At 57.3% G+C, this 15017-nt stretch overlaps 5 protein-coding genes across 5 annotated transcripts; all 5 read left to right on the forward strand.

Annotated features, from left to right (window-relative positions):
• Nucleotides 1-1516: 1516 nt before the first annotated feature.
• On the forward strand, nucleotides 1517-3572 carry PLICBS_001536 (uncharacterized protein; the record flags this gene model as incomplete). Its single annotated transcript, XM_018317383.2, has 3 exons — nucleotides 1517-1823; nucleotides 1886-2294; nucleotides 2348-3572. The coding sequence occupies 3 exons, from the start codon at nucleotides 1517-1519 to the stop codon at nucleotides 3570-3572; spliced, it is 1941 nt and encodes a 646-aa protein (XP_018182908.2).
• A 738-nt stretch (nucleotides 3573-4310) lies between these two features.
• PLICBS_001537 (uncharacterized protein) lies at nucleotides 4311-5620 on the forward strand (the record flags this gene model as incomplete). The annotated part of the gene is made up of 5 exons (XM_018317382.2): nucleotides 4311-4595; nucleotides 4651-4762; nucleotides 4809-4910; nucleotides 4969-5030; nucleotides 5087-5620. 5 exons carry the CDS (start codon nucleotides 4311-4313, stop codon nucleotides 5618-5620), a joined length of 1095 nt encoding a protein of 364 aa, XP_018182907.2.
• A 548-nt stretch (nucleotides 5621-6168) lies between these two features.
• PLICBS_001538 (uncharacterized protein) lies at nucleotides 6169-8044 on the forward strand (the record flags this gene model as incomplete). Its single annotated transcript, XM_018317381.2, has 5 exons — nucleotides 6169-6678; nucleotides 6736-7221; nucleotides 7290-7696; nucleotides 7754-7862; nucleotides 7919-8044. 5 exons carry the CDS (start codon nucleotides 6169-6171, stop codon nucleotides 8042-8044), a joined length of 1638 nt encoding a protein of 545 aa, XP_018182906.2.
• A 459-nt stretch (nucleotides 8045-8503) lies between these two features.
• On the forward strand, nucleotides 8504-9984 carry PLICBS_001539 (uncharacterized protein; the record flags this gene model as incomplete). The annotated part of the gene is made up of 2 exons (XM_018317380.2): nucleotides 8504-9610; nucleotides 9661-9984. 2 exons carry the CDS (start codon nucleotides 8504-8506, stop codon nucleotides 9982-9984), a joined length of 1431 nt encoding a protein of 476 aa, XP_018182905.2.
• Nucleotides 9985-11207: 1223 nt separating this feature from the next.
• Nucleotides 11208-11736, forward strand: PLICBS_001540 (uncharacterized protein; the record flags this gene model as incomplete). The annotated part of the gene is made up of 2 exons (XM_065599853.1): nucleotides 11208-11412; nucleotides 11510-11736. 2 exons carry the CDS (start codon nucleotides 11208-11210, stop codon nucleotides 11734-11736), a joined length of 432 nt encoding a protein of 143 aa, XP_065455925.1.
• Nucleotides 11737-15017: the final 3281 nt, after the last annotated feature.

Here is a 15017-nt window from a genome sequence, read left to right on the forward strand (position 1 = left end):
ATGGACGCTAACAATATCTAGAGCACGACAATCGCTTCCACTTGGAAGGTGCTTCTCGCATCCTGAACATGGTTCCAGAATTCTCCATCATGGGCGGTGTTGGCGAAGCCGCATGCTGGCTATGCTTAAGAGAAGATATCTACATATCGCTGACAACACAAACACCCATCAAGACTGGGCTCGACAGCTTCCATGATTCTGCTTCGATCCGTCGCGATGACGATTATTCCTGGGCGAGCCAATCAATTCTCAACCTTGCAATCCTCCTGAAACGCGCTTTCTCTACACCGAGGGACCCTGCCAATCTAGCACTATCAGAAGCCGAGATTGCAGATTGGAACATTTCCAAACCGACATCCCACCAGCCCATCTACTTTCGAGCACGATCACGAGAGGAAGGCCGCTGCTTTCCGGAAGTCTGGATGCTGTTGCCCTACCATGCCGTTGGCTTACAATATTACCACATAGCCCAGATTATCCTGAACGCCATAGGATCACGAGATGTTGTCCACACACACGAATATCTCGCCGACAGCAGAGCAACAGCACGACGGATTCGGCATCATTTATTCATGGTTTTGGGCCTGGCTACGTCGAATGAGAGGGCCGAAAACACCTGGTTTACTGCGAGGCACTGTTTGGCTGTCTGGGGGGCGTACTTACACCACCCGGCCGATCAAAGGGCCGCCCTCGACTTTCTAGAGAAATGGCGTCGGCGCTCTGGCTGGAAAACTTCGGTGCTCGTCGAATCGCTACAGCGACAGTGGAGCGAGAACATCGAGGACGATTGAAGGCTTCGAACCCACAGCTTTGATCATTTTTGTTGCGGACTATGTTATCGGCACACAATCCCGGGAACATGGACATTCGACGTCATGGATAGAAGCCTGAACGGATCGGCCAGCCCGATATTGTGTTGATATGGACTTTTTCCGCAGGCCACTGAACCAGTCAGTTTGGGAGTGATCATCTGGGTGCGAATCTTGAGTAGGCAAATTGCGAAGGGTTCGTTCCGGCCGTACACGACAAGCCGACACTGCCGCGTAAGTTACAGCAGCCTCTTTAGATAGAAGGGGTTCTCGATAGCTGCAGGCAACGTATTTGCCTTGTCGATGTGGAGGTAGGCGTTGATGCACCTTACCGGGTCATTTGCCTTCCGTTCCGTTGATCGTCCTCCGCCTGACTGATGGCCGTCCGCTCAATTGCAACAGCCACGTTCTGCCCAGCGTGAACTAGCGTTTGCAATTGGGCGGAATCTTGCAGATGATCTGTAGAGACTCCCCACCGAAGTTTCCCTCCGGCTTCCCTGTCCAGACGTGTAAGCCCATCGCCGCGGGGCTCGTCTAACTCTACGGGGTAATTTTCCCCGCCTGGCCAAAGCCTTAAGGAGACTGCAGATATGAAGAAGAGGGTCGATTCCCGTCTCGTGGCGGTACAAAGATGCCTATGAAAGCGGGCGATGCCGCGCTCTAGGTCACAATCTGTTCCACAACAGCTTCATTGCATAGACTTCAGAATGGCTCCCCATACCATCGCCGACCACGTCGAGCTGCGCGATAGCCGCGTCGATGTCGCTGCCGTCAAGGCCAAGGCTGCCTCCAAGCAGGCGGAGGTGAACGGTGCTGCAGAACGCCCTCCTGTGGCAGACGATTACATGTACGACTTTAAGTACAACCACCCTCTTCCAACCACCGACGTGCTCGGGATCGAAATCCCCCAGGAATGCGACACGCAGGCTGAAGCCGAGCGCATCGTCAAGCGGCTTTCTGACGCTCTAGGGGCTGGAGACGCCGTTCGCTTTGCGGATATTTTCCTCGAGTCCGGTACGTTCCCTTTCCAACAGCCTCCTACTAACATATCATGGCGAGTCTGACGAACAACTCAGGTGTGTGGCGCGACAAGCTTTCCTTCACCTGGGACCAACGAACCTTCAACTTCCGCCCTGCAATTCTGAAGGCTGCCCAGGAAATCCTTCCAACTACGAAAGCGTTCAACTTTGCCTTCCTCAAACCGGCTCCTACAATTGACCGGCCTTACGATGACTTCGCGCAGTTGCAGTTTGTTGTGTCGTTCGAGACAGGGCTCGTCGTCGCTTCGGCCGTCATCAAGGCCGTCCTCACCAAGGATGGCTGGAAGATCTACACGATGCACACAGTCGCCGAGCAACTCAAGCAATTCCCGGAGCGGGCTCCTGCCGACGGCCATATGACCGGGACTGTTAGCTGGGAGACGCAGCGCGCGATGGAGGTCGATGCGGCGGACCCAGAGGTTTTGATCATTGGCGGTGGACAGAAGTAAGATTCGCGATCTTCAGGCAGGCTTACCGCATTGTACTGACAGTGGACAGCGGTCTTGCGTTGGCTGCGCGGTGCAAAGCAATCGACCTCGACTGCCTTATTGTCGAGCGCGATGAGGAGATCGGAGATGTCTGGAAGAAGAGATACGAGTATCTCTCTCTTCACTTCCCTCACTGGGCAGACGATTTGCCCTTCTTCCGTTACCCGAAACACTGGCCCACGTATACCCCTGCGCAGAAGCAGGGCACATACATGGGGTGGTACGCTTCCGCACTGGAACTAAATGTTTGGACCAAATCAACCGTCACCCACGCCGAGCAAGACGACCATGGCAAATGGACGGTGAAGATCAATAAGGGCGGCAAGGACACCAGGATTTTGCACCCTATGCACGTCGTCATGGCCACTTACCTCTGCGGCGTCCCATATACACCGAATATACCTGGAATGGACCACTTCAAGGGTGGTAAAATTCGTCACTCCTCTGCTCACGATAGCTCTCGTGACTTTGTCGGCAAGAAGGTCTGCGTGGTCGGCACCTCTTCCTCGGGCTTTGACACTGCTTTCGACTGTTCCCGCCGCGGTATTGACGTGACCCTCCTTCAGCGCTCGCCCACGTATATCATGTCTCTCACACACTCTGTTCCTCTCCTGCTTGGTGGCTTTGCTCCGGACGCCGAGGGCAACCGTCGCGATCCCGAGGAGCACGATCGCATCTTTTTCTCCACCCCCGTGGGACCCGGCGAGGAGCTTGCTCGGCGTAACGCCAAGGTGCTCGAAGACCTTGACAAGCCTTTGCTGGAGGCGCTCAACGCGCGAGGTCTGAGGACATGGCGTGGCCAGAGGAACACTGGTAACAGCACCCTTGGCCAGACGAGGAACGGTGGCTTCTACTTCGACGCCGGCGCCTGTGAGCACATCATAGATGGCAAGATCAAGGTCGAACAGGGCTACATCAAGCGCTTCACAGAGAACAAGGTCATCCTCAGCGAGGGGCGTGAGCGTGAATTTGACTTGATCGTCTTCGCGACGGGATTCTCCAACTTGAACGACTCGATTCGCGACACCCTGGGCCCCAGGATTGCTGACCAGGTTGGTCCCGTCTGGGGTATTGATGAGGAAGGCGAGTACAGGAATGCTTTCAGAGAGACTGGGGTGTCCAAACTCTGGATCATGGTCGGCTTTCTGCCCATGACACGTTACCAGTCAAGGGTGCTGGCTCTTCGATTGAAGGCACTGAAGGAAGGCATATCGCCTCCCCCATACAAGGCATAAGTGCATAGATAGGCTCATTCACATAGACTCTAAGGAAATCTTCTTTCTGCCATGTTTTACGAGGCTCCTCTTCCAACTTGGTAAGAGACATATAGTTGTTCAAATTGTCCATGAATATCCTTTTCCCAATCGCATTGCCCTTTGGGAATTGTTGCGCCCGTCCTGTGACATGTGTTAGTGCACACTCGGCATAAGACAGGCCATCGTACTGCCCGCCATTTGCACAGAAGCACCAGTGCCTAAAGTAAGCCAGTGCATTGCTTGCAAGATTCAGCCAACCAAGTCTGGCTCACCACTCGACGGGCCAGAATTCCGTCTTCAAGTATGAAGTAGAGAAAGTCAGCTTATGCGCCCCAACGTGCGCCCAACAGAAGCGGGCACGGACCTGGACGAGCCTCTGCCGGTTGTGGAGATTCGCCATTCGAGTGGGGGGGATTGCCTTTCGAGCGGGGAGAATTGCCGTTTGACTGTACGAGTAGAAGAGTGTCCAGTGGCCTGTGGGGGATCTCGCTCTCCTCCACGCCGTGTACAGCAGTGTCCCGACAGAGTAATTCTGTCCGCTGCTGTGACTGGCAAAAGCAGCCCCTGGAACTACATATGTTCAAAAACCCAACACATGGCCTGAACCATGACAATGTCTACTTCATGTTGCTTCATTGAACTTCTTTATGGGATCTTACTAAGGCGGAAGTCTTCGTTCATATTGATAGATCACTACGCCGGTCCGACGACTCTACCATGGTCGCTCAACCTCGCCTCAAGCTCTGTCTTATTGGCCTGGGCCGTCTCGGTGCTCGTCGGGCTACGATACTAGCCTTTGAGCAACCGCGCATCGAGCTTGTGGCCGTATGCGACACCAAACCTGGTGCCAACGAGTGGGCTGCAGCCAACCTTCCGCCCTCTGTCAAGTTCTTCTCGGATCCGGAGGACTGCATGAAGAATAGCGGTGCGCAGGCTGTCTTGATTTCCACTGCGACTGCAACCCACGCTGCCTTGATTTGTCTTGCCCTCGATTTGGAACTGGTATGCCATTTACCACTTGTCTGTTTCGGTGCGCAAACGCTAACGATTGATGCAGCACGTCATGTGCGAGAAGCCAATCTCAGTGGATATCATCACTACCGAGGAGGTCGTGGCCAAGTCTGCTTCTAAGCCTCACCTCAAGTTCTTGCTCCCATTCTCGCGCCGCTGTGAGTGTTACGGTTCCGATATCATTGCCAAGCTAACGCGTTGTAGATGATGAGTCTTACCGTGCCACAAAGCACATGGTCAAAAGCGGCCTGCTGGGAGACATTCATGCTGTCGAGGCCTCGTGCCTTGATCCGCAGGACAAGGATGGTACGCACTCTATGATAGTGAATATCATGCTAAGATCAATGAATTGACAACTCCACAGGTTTCTACGTCGCATTCTCCCAGCAATCAGGTGGCATATTCGTCGATGCCGGTATTCACATTGTAAGTTATTCCATTGAGGAGGTCCTTGATGATGTTTTGTACTGACTCAGCCGAAGATCGATGTTGGCCGGTACTTCCTCGACGTCGAGAAGAACATTCCAAACCCCAAGAAGCAAGTCAACCGCGTGATCGCATTCGGCCAGCAAGCTGTTTACAGCGAGCTTGCTAAATTCGGCGATGCCGACAATGCCTGGGGACTGGTCGAGTTCGCCAACGGTAAGATTCTCCAGGCTCGCCTGAGCCGCACCATCACCAACGGGTTCGAAGCCTCCACCCGCGTGTGCGGCACCAAGGGTCACTCCGTAATTAACGGCAACTCAACTCTGAACCGAGTCGAGATTCGGGACGAGTACGGGGTCCGCACGACCTCGACTCCTGACGCCTTTGCTCTCTACGACAAGACGTTTATCAACGACATCGCAGAGTTCGCCGCCGCTGTGCTTGATGACAGTCCTTTGTCCTGTTCGCCTGATGATGCCTACGAGGCTGGGAAGATCGCATGCGCTTTGCAGCACTCCTTCCGTCTGGGCGAACCTGTGTATTTCGATGAGTCGGGCCAGCCTTTGCTGAAACCTCTGCCTTCTAAATAGAAAACTGAGATCTATGATAGTGTTTAGCAAATCACAAGCACCAGCAATAACGTAATGTCCCAATACTTGTTGTAAGGACCGACGGGGCTCCGTTTCAATGTTGCCTCGCGGTCGCGGCTTCATGTTCCCCACGGTACTTGTACCTCCGTAACCTCCAGCAACTCAGACCAATGTTAACCAGTAAACGCAGGATTAGTCTCCGGAACGCCATAAAAGCTTCGTAGATTCGCATTACAAGCCAAAAGTCGGTGTCAGCCATGTTCATGGGTTCACAGCCGTCTGTGCGCAGTCTCTGTGCTCAGTGGGGGAATTTACCACGCACGGCATCAAGGGTGCGCCACCCAACAACTCGAACGCCATGTTCATGTCACCCCTGGCGTTACCATACAATCTGCGCAGAACCCTAGTCGCCCTTGGTCATTATAAGAGCGAGCGTCCTCACTCGCCCGTGTTGACTTGCTCTCATATCACCACAGAGCATGAACAGCTCGTTGTTCTTGGGCCCAGAATCTTTGTACAACACGTAACTGTTCATCGAGTCATTCAACATGGAGGGCGTCAGTGACAAATCCCAGGCTGACGGCTGCGTGGAACACCGGGAGATGCCAACGGAAGGGAAAGCCCATGGCGGAATCGACTTGTTCGCGCACAACATCCCGTATGGACCAGGCGGCGTGAAAGGCATGTTCTCTTCGGGCCCTTACGTCCTCTATGCTGCATTCTTGGCGTCTTTGGGTGGCTTCTCCTTCGGTTACGATCAGGGCGTCATGGGTATCATCAACGTCCTCCCGCAATTCCACACAGTCATTCCGCGAGCGGAAACCGCATTTGGCAAGGGATTCATGACCGGCATGCTTCTACTCGGCGCTTTTATCGGTTGCTGGTTTTACCCATACGTTTCCGACCGCTGGTCCAGGAAAAAGGCCCTCCTTTTGAGTTCCATAATCTTCACCATCGGCGGAGTTATCCAGACCGCCGCTTACAATTACGGGACGCTTGTTGCAGGACGGACGATCGGAGGTATCGGAACCGGGACACTTGCTCTGGGTGCCCCGATGGTGAGCGACCCAACGCCTTTTCGCGACATGATCCTCCCGTGACTAACACGGCTGCAGTACATCTCTGAGATATCCCCACCCCATCTCCGCGGAACTCTCCTCGTCCTGGAGTCAGTCGCAATCGTCTCGGGAGTCACAATCGCGTACTGGATTTCGTACGCATGCAAAGACATTGCAAGCGACGCCTCGTGGCGCGTGCCTTTCGCGCTGCAGTTGCCCTGCGCCCTTATCCTCGGCGCCATGATCCAACTGTTTCCCTACTCGCCTCGCTGGTTAGCAATGCAGGACAGACACGAAGACTGCTTGGACAGCCTGAGCAAGCTGCGGAATCTTCCGGCTTCGGATGAGCGTGTTCAAGCCGAGTACCAGGGTATCCTTGCCGAGGTCAAATTCCAGGCCGTGATGCTAGAGCGCCGCCATCCTGGAGTCCGTGGGTTCAGATTGGAGATCGTGCAGTGGCTTGACCTCTTCACGATCAAGCGGTGGAGGCGCACTGCTGTTGGTGTAGGAGTTTGCTTCTTCCAACAGCTCCAAGGCGTGAATGTGAGCCGGATTGATACCATCCTGAACACTGAGTCAACAAGAAAACTAACCCAATCCTGTAAACATAGGCATTCATCTACTACGCTCCGACACTTTTCAGAAACATTGGCCAATCTGACGACATGTCGCTAATCCTATCCGGAATCTTCAACGCGCTTCAGATCGTCGGTGTATGCATTGCCTTTGTGCTTATTGACAGAATCGGGCGACGGCCGCTCGCCATTGGCGGTGGCATCGGCAACCTGACTTGCTTCGTGATTATCGCGGTGCTCGTTGGCAAGTATGGAGGCATCTGGGCCGAGAACACGAGTGCAGGCTGGGCGTGCGTTACCATGGCCTTCTTGTTCATTGTCGTCTTCGGCGCCTCTTACTCTTCGCTCGGATGGGCTCTTCCGCCGGAGGTATTCCCCGTCAGTATTCGCTCCAAGGGTGTTGCCTTCTCGGTTGCCATCAATTGGCTTTCAAACTTCACAGTGTAAGTACAAGGTGCTTACAGGATGGTATAGATCGATCAATTAACAGAAAGTCATAGCGGCGTCGTCACCCCGCCCATGATTGACGGCATCGGCTTCGGCACATACGTTTTCTACGCCTGCTTCTGCGGCTTTGCTGCCCTTTGGGCGTACTTTCTCGTTCCAGAAGTAATGCTTCACATCATCACGCGAATAACGATTGCAAAGCTGACAGTGCCTTACAGACTATGGGCAAGACCCTCGAGCAGATGGATGAAGCATTTGGAGATCTAAGTGGCCAGGAGGAGCAAGAGGTTATGAGAGAGATTATGAGCAACCCAACCCTTGTAGGCAAGCAGACAGCCGTATGAACGCTGTCTAATTCCTGTAGGCCTGCTATGCACATTTTGTGGCTGCATCGTCCTACGAAGTCCTTACTTAACTCAATATACAAGAAATATTAAGCCATTGAAAGAACGGCCCTGCGGCTCCTGTATAGCAAGGGCGTACGGGCATCACCGATGCGCTCAACGCCACATACTTATTTATCGCTTTCGCAGAGGCCATAAAGGCATCGACTTCAAGGGCCGTTTGAGGGGCGCACGCGATAGTGTGCCTCGCCATAAATAGACAGACACGGCACGGCCCGCGTTCCCCGCACCGCCCCCACGATAACGACACCCGGCCGGGTCGGGTCGCCAAGGAGGCCGGCGCTTAGACGACTATAAAGGATGGCTGGGAGGGAGGGAGCCAGGTCGTACGAAGCTACGGTATATAGAACGCGGCCGCTCGTTTGATCCGGTGGCTCTACCGTTGCCCTCCAACACACAATGGAGACGCCGGACCGCCGCAGCAGCCTCCTGTCGCCTTCGTCTGCGGCCACGACTAGGTCGAGGACCTCGAGTCGAGGCTCGACGGGCAAGTCTAGCAAGCAGACGCAGCTGTCTGTGCCTGAAGACGCGAGTCCCTGTCCCAAGCCGCGACGGGGCTCAAAGGCAAAAGCAGCGGCCCAGGACGATGTGCTCGACGTGGGCGGGTCGAGCCCTGGCGGAAGGACAGACGATGGAGGATCGGTCAGCAGCTACCAAGGTGCCGGCCGCCCTCCTGCGAGGTCACGGACGTCGTCGTCGTTCAAGAAGCAGTCGCCCGAGGAGATTGACTCGCGAATAAACGACTACATCATGTCGCCCGCGGCGAAGCGGCCGCCAGGAGTCAACTACGTCCTTGCCGTCACCAGAAAGGTCAACGGCACGTCGGTGCAATGCATCAAGATCGGGTACTCTGAAAGAAGCGTCGGCAAGCGCCAAACGGAGATTCTGAGCCAGTGCAAGCACGAGTCGGTGCGGGTCGTCTACAACTCGAAGCGGCTCATCGCGCACGCCAAACAGGCCGAAGACCTCATCCAGCGAGAGCTGCACAACTTTCGCGTCGACCCGGGATGCTCGTTCAAGAACACGCACTGCGAGTACTTCAAGGTGGACGAGTCAGTTGCACGCGAGGTGTCGGTCCGGTGGGTTGCCTTTTGCGCCAAGGAGCCCTGGGGACAGCTTCACGAGCTGCACGGGTTCTGGACCGCGCGCATCAACAACAGGCGGTGCTACAGCGAGGAGGACAAGCCTGATGGTAGGGACGGCCAGAGGCGGCTTATTGCTGAGATCTGGCGCGAATTTGCGGCGGCGACGGTCCGGGAGCAGCTCGCGTTCGACGCCGTCGCCGTCGTGTGGACGTTCGCGTCATGGAGCTGGCTGTCTCTTGGCCAGGCAGCCTACCTGATGAGCGTCAGGTTCCCGAATCCGATACCCGTGGTCTTCTTTGCGGTGGTGGTGATGTTGATGCTCGCACAGCGCGATCTCGCGGGTATGCGGCTGGTATCTTGGATGGACGTGAAGCTCCAGGCCAGCGACCAGTCTCCTAAGCAAAGGGCGACAGGCGAATCAGTAAGTATTTTGCGCCTCGGAATTGGCAGCCAAGCTGACGTTGCCTGCAGGCCGACAGTGGTGATGTTGAGAGCCGCGTTGGGGATGATGTAATGGACGCAGACGAGAATGGTGACGAAGCAGAGGGCGGGTCGGTTGTGACCTTGTCGGCGCCATGTACGCCGCGTTCGCCTCCAGAGACGATCGTGATTGAAGACAGCGAGGAGGAGGCAGGGGAGGGGGAGGAGGAGGACAGCGATGGCGATGGCGATGATGACAAGGATGAGCTGTGGCGAGAAAGGATTGTGACGTCGAGATGCGTGGTCCGAGTAGACGCGACAGGAGCTGCGAGAAAAAGAAGAAGAGCGGCGAGCGGAGGAGTTGTGGCGGAGTAGGTGCGAGAGGAGCAGTGAGAGAAGGAGCTACGGGCAGAAGCCGCGAGCGGTCCGGATCGCCGAAGAGAGGCGCCGAGTGTGTTGTAAACTGTACTTGGCTAGTGCTCTCGACTTGGGAGGAGATGCGAGATAGGTGGAGGAGCTGCAAGAAGTCCGGCTCGCCAAAGCGCGATGCCCGGAGTGTGTACTGATATTCATCGAGCCGGTGCTGGACCTGGGTCTCGAGTCTCGACGCTCCGTCCATCGTCTATATTTCGTAGTGAACGTGGATGCCTCGCAACGTCGTCGGGCCCGTCTGCTCTGCCGACCCCGATGATCGTGACAATTCGATAACCTGACTTTTTATTTTTCGCACGTCACGTCTTACGAGCGAGTCACCACACATCACATTCCTCCCCTCGCACGAGCTACCAATAGCCTATCGACAACCCTCGCCGGAGCTTGCCTTGGCCCCTCCCATCGACAATACAACCCCCATTGTCCAGCGACTCCAGACTCCAGCCCCGCCACCGTTCCCGCCACGTCCGGCGCGCCGCCCAACCACCACTCCATCCCTCCATCCCTCCCACCCCGGCCAGCCAGCCGACGCCGCCGCCGCCGCCGCCGATGCTTTGCGGCCTTTGCGGCAACGTAGCAGACGTAGCAGTCCGTTCTAGGCAGGCGCGTCATCCCACCGAACACTGCGCGCGCGCCAGACCTGACGTAACGTGCGACACACGCACACGGGCGGGCTGCCTGCCCTTTTCGACCCCTCACCACACGCCTGCGGGGTTTCGGCCGTGGCGGCGCGCGGTACAAATGTCTTAGCCGTCATCCTTGCAGCTGCGAGCGCGGGGGCGGCGGTGGAGGGAGGGGGAGCAAGCAGCAACCAGGACGGGAAGCTTATTACTTTTGTCCTCGCGCGGGCGCTGCTGCAGTCTCGCGATCGATTTTGTCTTTTCTCTCTCTCCTTCATCCCGAGCTGTGGCTCATCTGGCGAGATTCTACACACGGCGGTGTTACCTACATGCAGCGGTGACCACGAGTACGAAATAGCTACTGCCCGCGCGCGACACGACATCCACACACCCCAGAGCTCCCGACGGCTTTTATCCACTTCCCCACAGGCTTAGCTCGGTGAGTCGGTATAAAGACCGACGAGCGACCACGACGACGAGGGCGACGAAGACGGAAGACGCGGCAGGCAGCAGAGAACAAAGACGAAGCAAAAGCAGCAGCTCAAGATGTGGCAGCCCCCGTCCCCGACCGAGTCCACGGCGCAGCAGCCCATGCGCGACCGCTCCGCGTCCATGAAGATGAAGAACCCCGGCCGGCGCTTCGGCCAGGTCGTCCGCCTCCGGCCCGAGTGCGTCGCCGAGTACAAGGAGTGCCACGCCCGGGTCTGGCCCGAGGTGCTCAAGCAGATCAAGGACTGCGGGCTGGAAGACTGTACGCAAGGCCAAATACCTATCTCCTATCCCCCCTCCAGAGCGACTGACGTGTGCCGCGCGCGCTGACACCTTGTTTTTTATGTTGGCTTCCCCAGACTCCATCTGGTACGACGACAAAAACGGCCTGCTCTTCAGCTCCTTCAAGTACATTGGCTACGACTTCGCCGGCGATATGCAGCGCATGGCGGAGAACCCCAAGGTGCGCGAGTGGTGGAAGATGACGGACGCCATGCAGGAGAGCCTGGTGGAGGGCGCGACGAGCTCCGAGGCGGGCGAGCCGGGCTGGTGGCGGCCCATGGAGGAGGTCTTTCACCAGCCGTGAGCCCCCGGGCTTGTGGGAGCGGCGGTGACGCGGCGGCGGTGATGACGCCGGCCGGGCCAGTCAAGTCGGTGCCTTCGAGCTCTACACTGGCAAACCCCCTTTATACACGGTCTCTTTTATGAATATCAAGATTGATTGACGCAGTAAATGGGCTGCGTGGTGGTGAACTTGTGATCTGGAGTGGTGTATCCGGCCGGCCTACCCTAAACACGAGCATATCTGATCACGGCTTCAAGCTGCAGCAACGCTGTCCCAATTTGTCATCCACTCTTTCCTGGTAGGGCCACTGTACGTACAGTATGTACTCCGTGACATATTCGCACCTCATCAGCTACCTAGTACCTAGCGGAACTCTGCTTTGCAGCCCCAGCGGTGCCGTTCCGCAGGCCGCAGGAAGCCATCATCTCTGCATGGCCACGTCCAGTCTCGACCCAACGCGCAGCAGCACGCGACCAAGAATGATAATTCTGAGACAGAACCCTCCGTCTCCGCCATAAATAACACCTCGTGTACGGAGTACTTCGTACAGGGAGTTATTTTTGTGTTTGCTGTCTCGAGCTCGGGCATCGAGCACGGGGCAGCGCCTGTGCTCGTAATTACACTGCCCAACAGTTCTGGCCAGAGCTCCTCGCGAACCATGGACCTGGTCTCGCTCGCATGAGCACTGCATGAATACGAACGCGAACGCGTTTTGGCAAAACGGAAACGGAATGGGAGAGGCGAGAGGCTCAGGCCGTGGTGAACATGTTGAGTTTGTGCAACTTGATGGCGCGGCCATGCCACGACCGCGGGCTCATCACCAGACAGAACGCGAAAGTTACGATACTCGGAGCATCCCGGCGAGCAGCACGGGGCAATGTCTGGCATGCCCCGACTTGCCGGCTGTCGAGCCGGAACTGGGTCGCCCTTGCGCCGCACCGTCGATGTGATAGCGGCCCAGGCAGACGTGTTGCTCAAGCGATGCCTGACGATATCGAGCTCATTTCGTTGCTCATGTGCTTCATCTGCTGGCAGGCACATGGCGTTCAAAGCCAAGCCGGGACCTGTGGCTGGCAATGTCTTTGTGTTTCGAGGTCGACAGAACGAGAGCAGTGTCGTATATTCCGCATTGCTGTCACATCGTACGGCGCGGACAAGCAGCCATCGAACTACGTCAGCTTTGCGGCGCGCAATGCCTTACGAGCCGTTAAAAACTGTACTGTACGGGACTGTGCAGTCCTGCACTGCACCCATCGACAGGGCCTGTCCCACCTCATCATTTACACGCATTACTGAGCAGGTTGCGGACCACGTCCCCACTCTCCACTGCGGATGGGTAAATCTGAGACACGACGTTGTCATGCGGGACTGCGTGGGACGGCTCGCATCCACTCGGACAGCATCGCGAGCCCTGCCGCCGGATCAGCGCAGCGCGGGCTCCATGTCGTCCTCGCGCCTCCGTCATCTCTTCACAAATGAAGACCCGGACATGGGATGGAATCTGACGTACTCCGTAAATCGCGCGCAATTCGCGATCGTCGCAAACTTGACGTCTGGCAGGCTTACAGGGAGCAACACTAATCAGCGCCCGCTGCGAAATTGCAGGAAGCGCCGGAGGGCGATGGGTGCCGGAGACAGATGATCGGAGATGTAAGCGCTGACGACGATGCCAGGGTCGGTCCGGGAACGTTGCAAAAGTCGCCGGGTTGCGTGCGAATTCCGGCGATGTTCAGACGGGTTCCTTTGGTCCAGGTTAGAGACTGGGGCGGAGGCGGCTTTGCTGGGGTCGCCGCGCGAGCTGCCTTTCTCGATGCACGCAAGCACGCTACCGTGGGTGCGGGAACATGATTCTGTCGCCTATTTGCGGAGTTGAATGCGCAGGTTGCGTGAGGATGCGTCTGGCCGGCAAGGTATGGCGTCCAAGGTCCTGGCCGCGCCGACTGCCGTCGCCTTGAATGATTCGCCGGCGAGGGCCTGCAGGTAGCGACCGCCAGATGGATGCGTCCCGTGCCTTGGGAGGCTCATTGGCTCAGACTCTGTCGACGTGGTGCTTTGGGCGATCGCTCCTCGACTGACAGCCAACAGTGGTGGATTTAAACGGAGCGCCCGCGACAGCCTGGGCATGTTGAGTGCTCTTTCGCAGCTGTCCACCTCCTTGGTCTGCTGCCAGCTTTTGCCCGGCGTTGCTCCTGAACAGGCTCATTGGCGGACGCAACCACAGATGCAGGAACGGGGGCGCTAGTGTTTCCGCTTGACAGTGGCTTGACCGGGTTGCCAGGGACCGCCTCGTGGTTTCAGTGGCTAAATTGGACTGGTGACCCCTAGTTCCAGGCTCCGGGATGTTTCGAGTTGGCTCGAGTGCGACCAAGAAGAAAGTCTGGTGTGATGCGAGGAGGCCTGGTCCAACGCCAAGAGGAGCGCGCACAGTCGTGGCCCGAGCAGCGGGCGGGACTCTGGCTGGGCCTCGGACCAGCTGGCTGCGACTGCCAGGGCTGTCCGGAGTACTGGTACGCTGTCCAAGACTATCAAGGACGCGAGGGGACCGCTATGAGAGGTTCGGAACGCACTCATCGTCGCAAGTCGTTCCTTCGACCAGGGCCGCGGCCACCCGAGTGCTGTCGGTTCTGGCAGAGGTGGCGTGGTGAGGCGGCGTCGACAAGACGTGGACATGGACGTAGTGAGCACCGGCCACAGGCGGCCCGAACGAAGCCCTCCTGCAATGCGTCCCCACCCGGCGGCAGGCCCTCGACACTGGGCGAAGCTCGGGCGCGATTTCGTGCGGATCCGACTCCTTTGCGACAACGCGTCCGCGCCGCGCCCGTGGTTGCTCAGGGCTTCGGATCTCTCGACCAGGCGATGAAAGCGTCACAGCTGCGCCAGGGCGATCCTTTCGCAGCGGCATCTCAAGACGTCCCCCGCGAGCAGCAGGAAGCCCAGATAATAAGGCTCCCCGGACGGACGGTGCGTTGAACGGGGACGAGACGGAGTCGGTCGACCAGGGTCCGGGACACGAAGACGCTTATTAGTCGCCCCGGCGGCCAAGGTGGCTCGCTAGCCCGCTGCGCTTGTTGGATCGGGACGACGCACCTCACCTCACAGGCCGGTCTCGACGGCTCCGCCCTCCTTCAATCTTGCGCAGGCGGCTGATTCACACCCTGGACCGTGGGCTGTCCGCCGTGTCCGTCTGTTGTTGCCGGCGGAGGCATGTCGTGACCTGGCTGGGTTTTTCCCGTCGCGCCCACGGACGGCGCAGTGCGAGCAGAGTTCTCGTACTTGCCTTGGTACTGTACTGTAGTGGTATT

This window comes from Purpureocillium lilacinum (assembly GCF_023168085.1).
Source record: "Purpureocillium lilacinum CBS 284.36 DNA, scaffold_1, whole genome shotgun sequence".
Lineage (NCBI taxonomy): Eukaryota > Fungi > Ascomycota > Sordariomycetes > Hypocreales > Ophiocordycipitaceae > Purpureocillium > Purpureocillium lilacinum.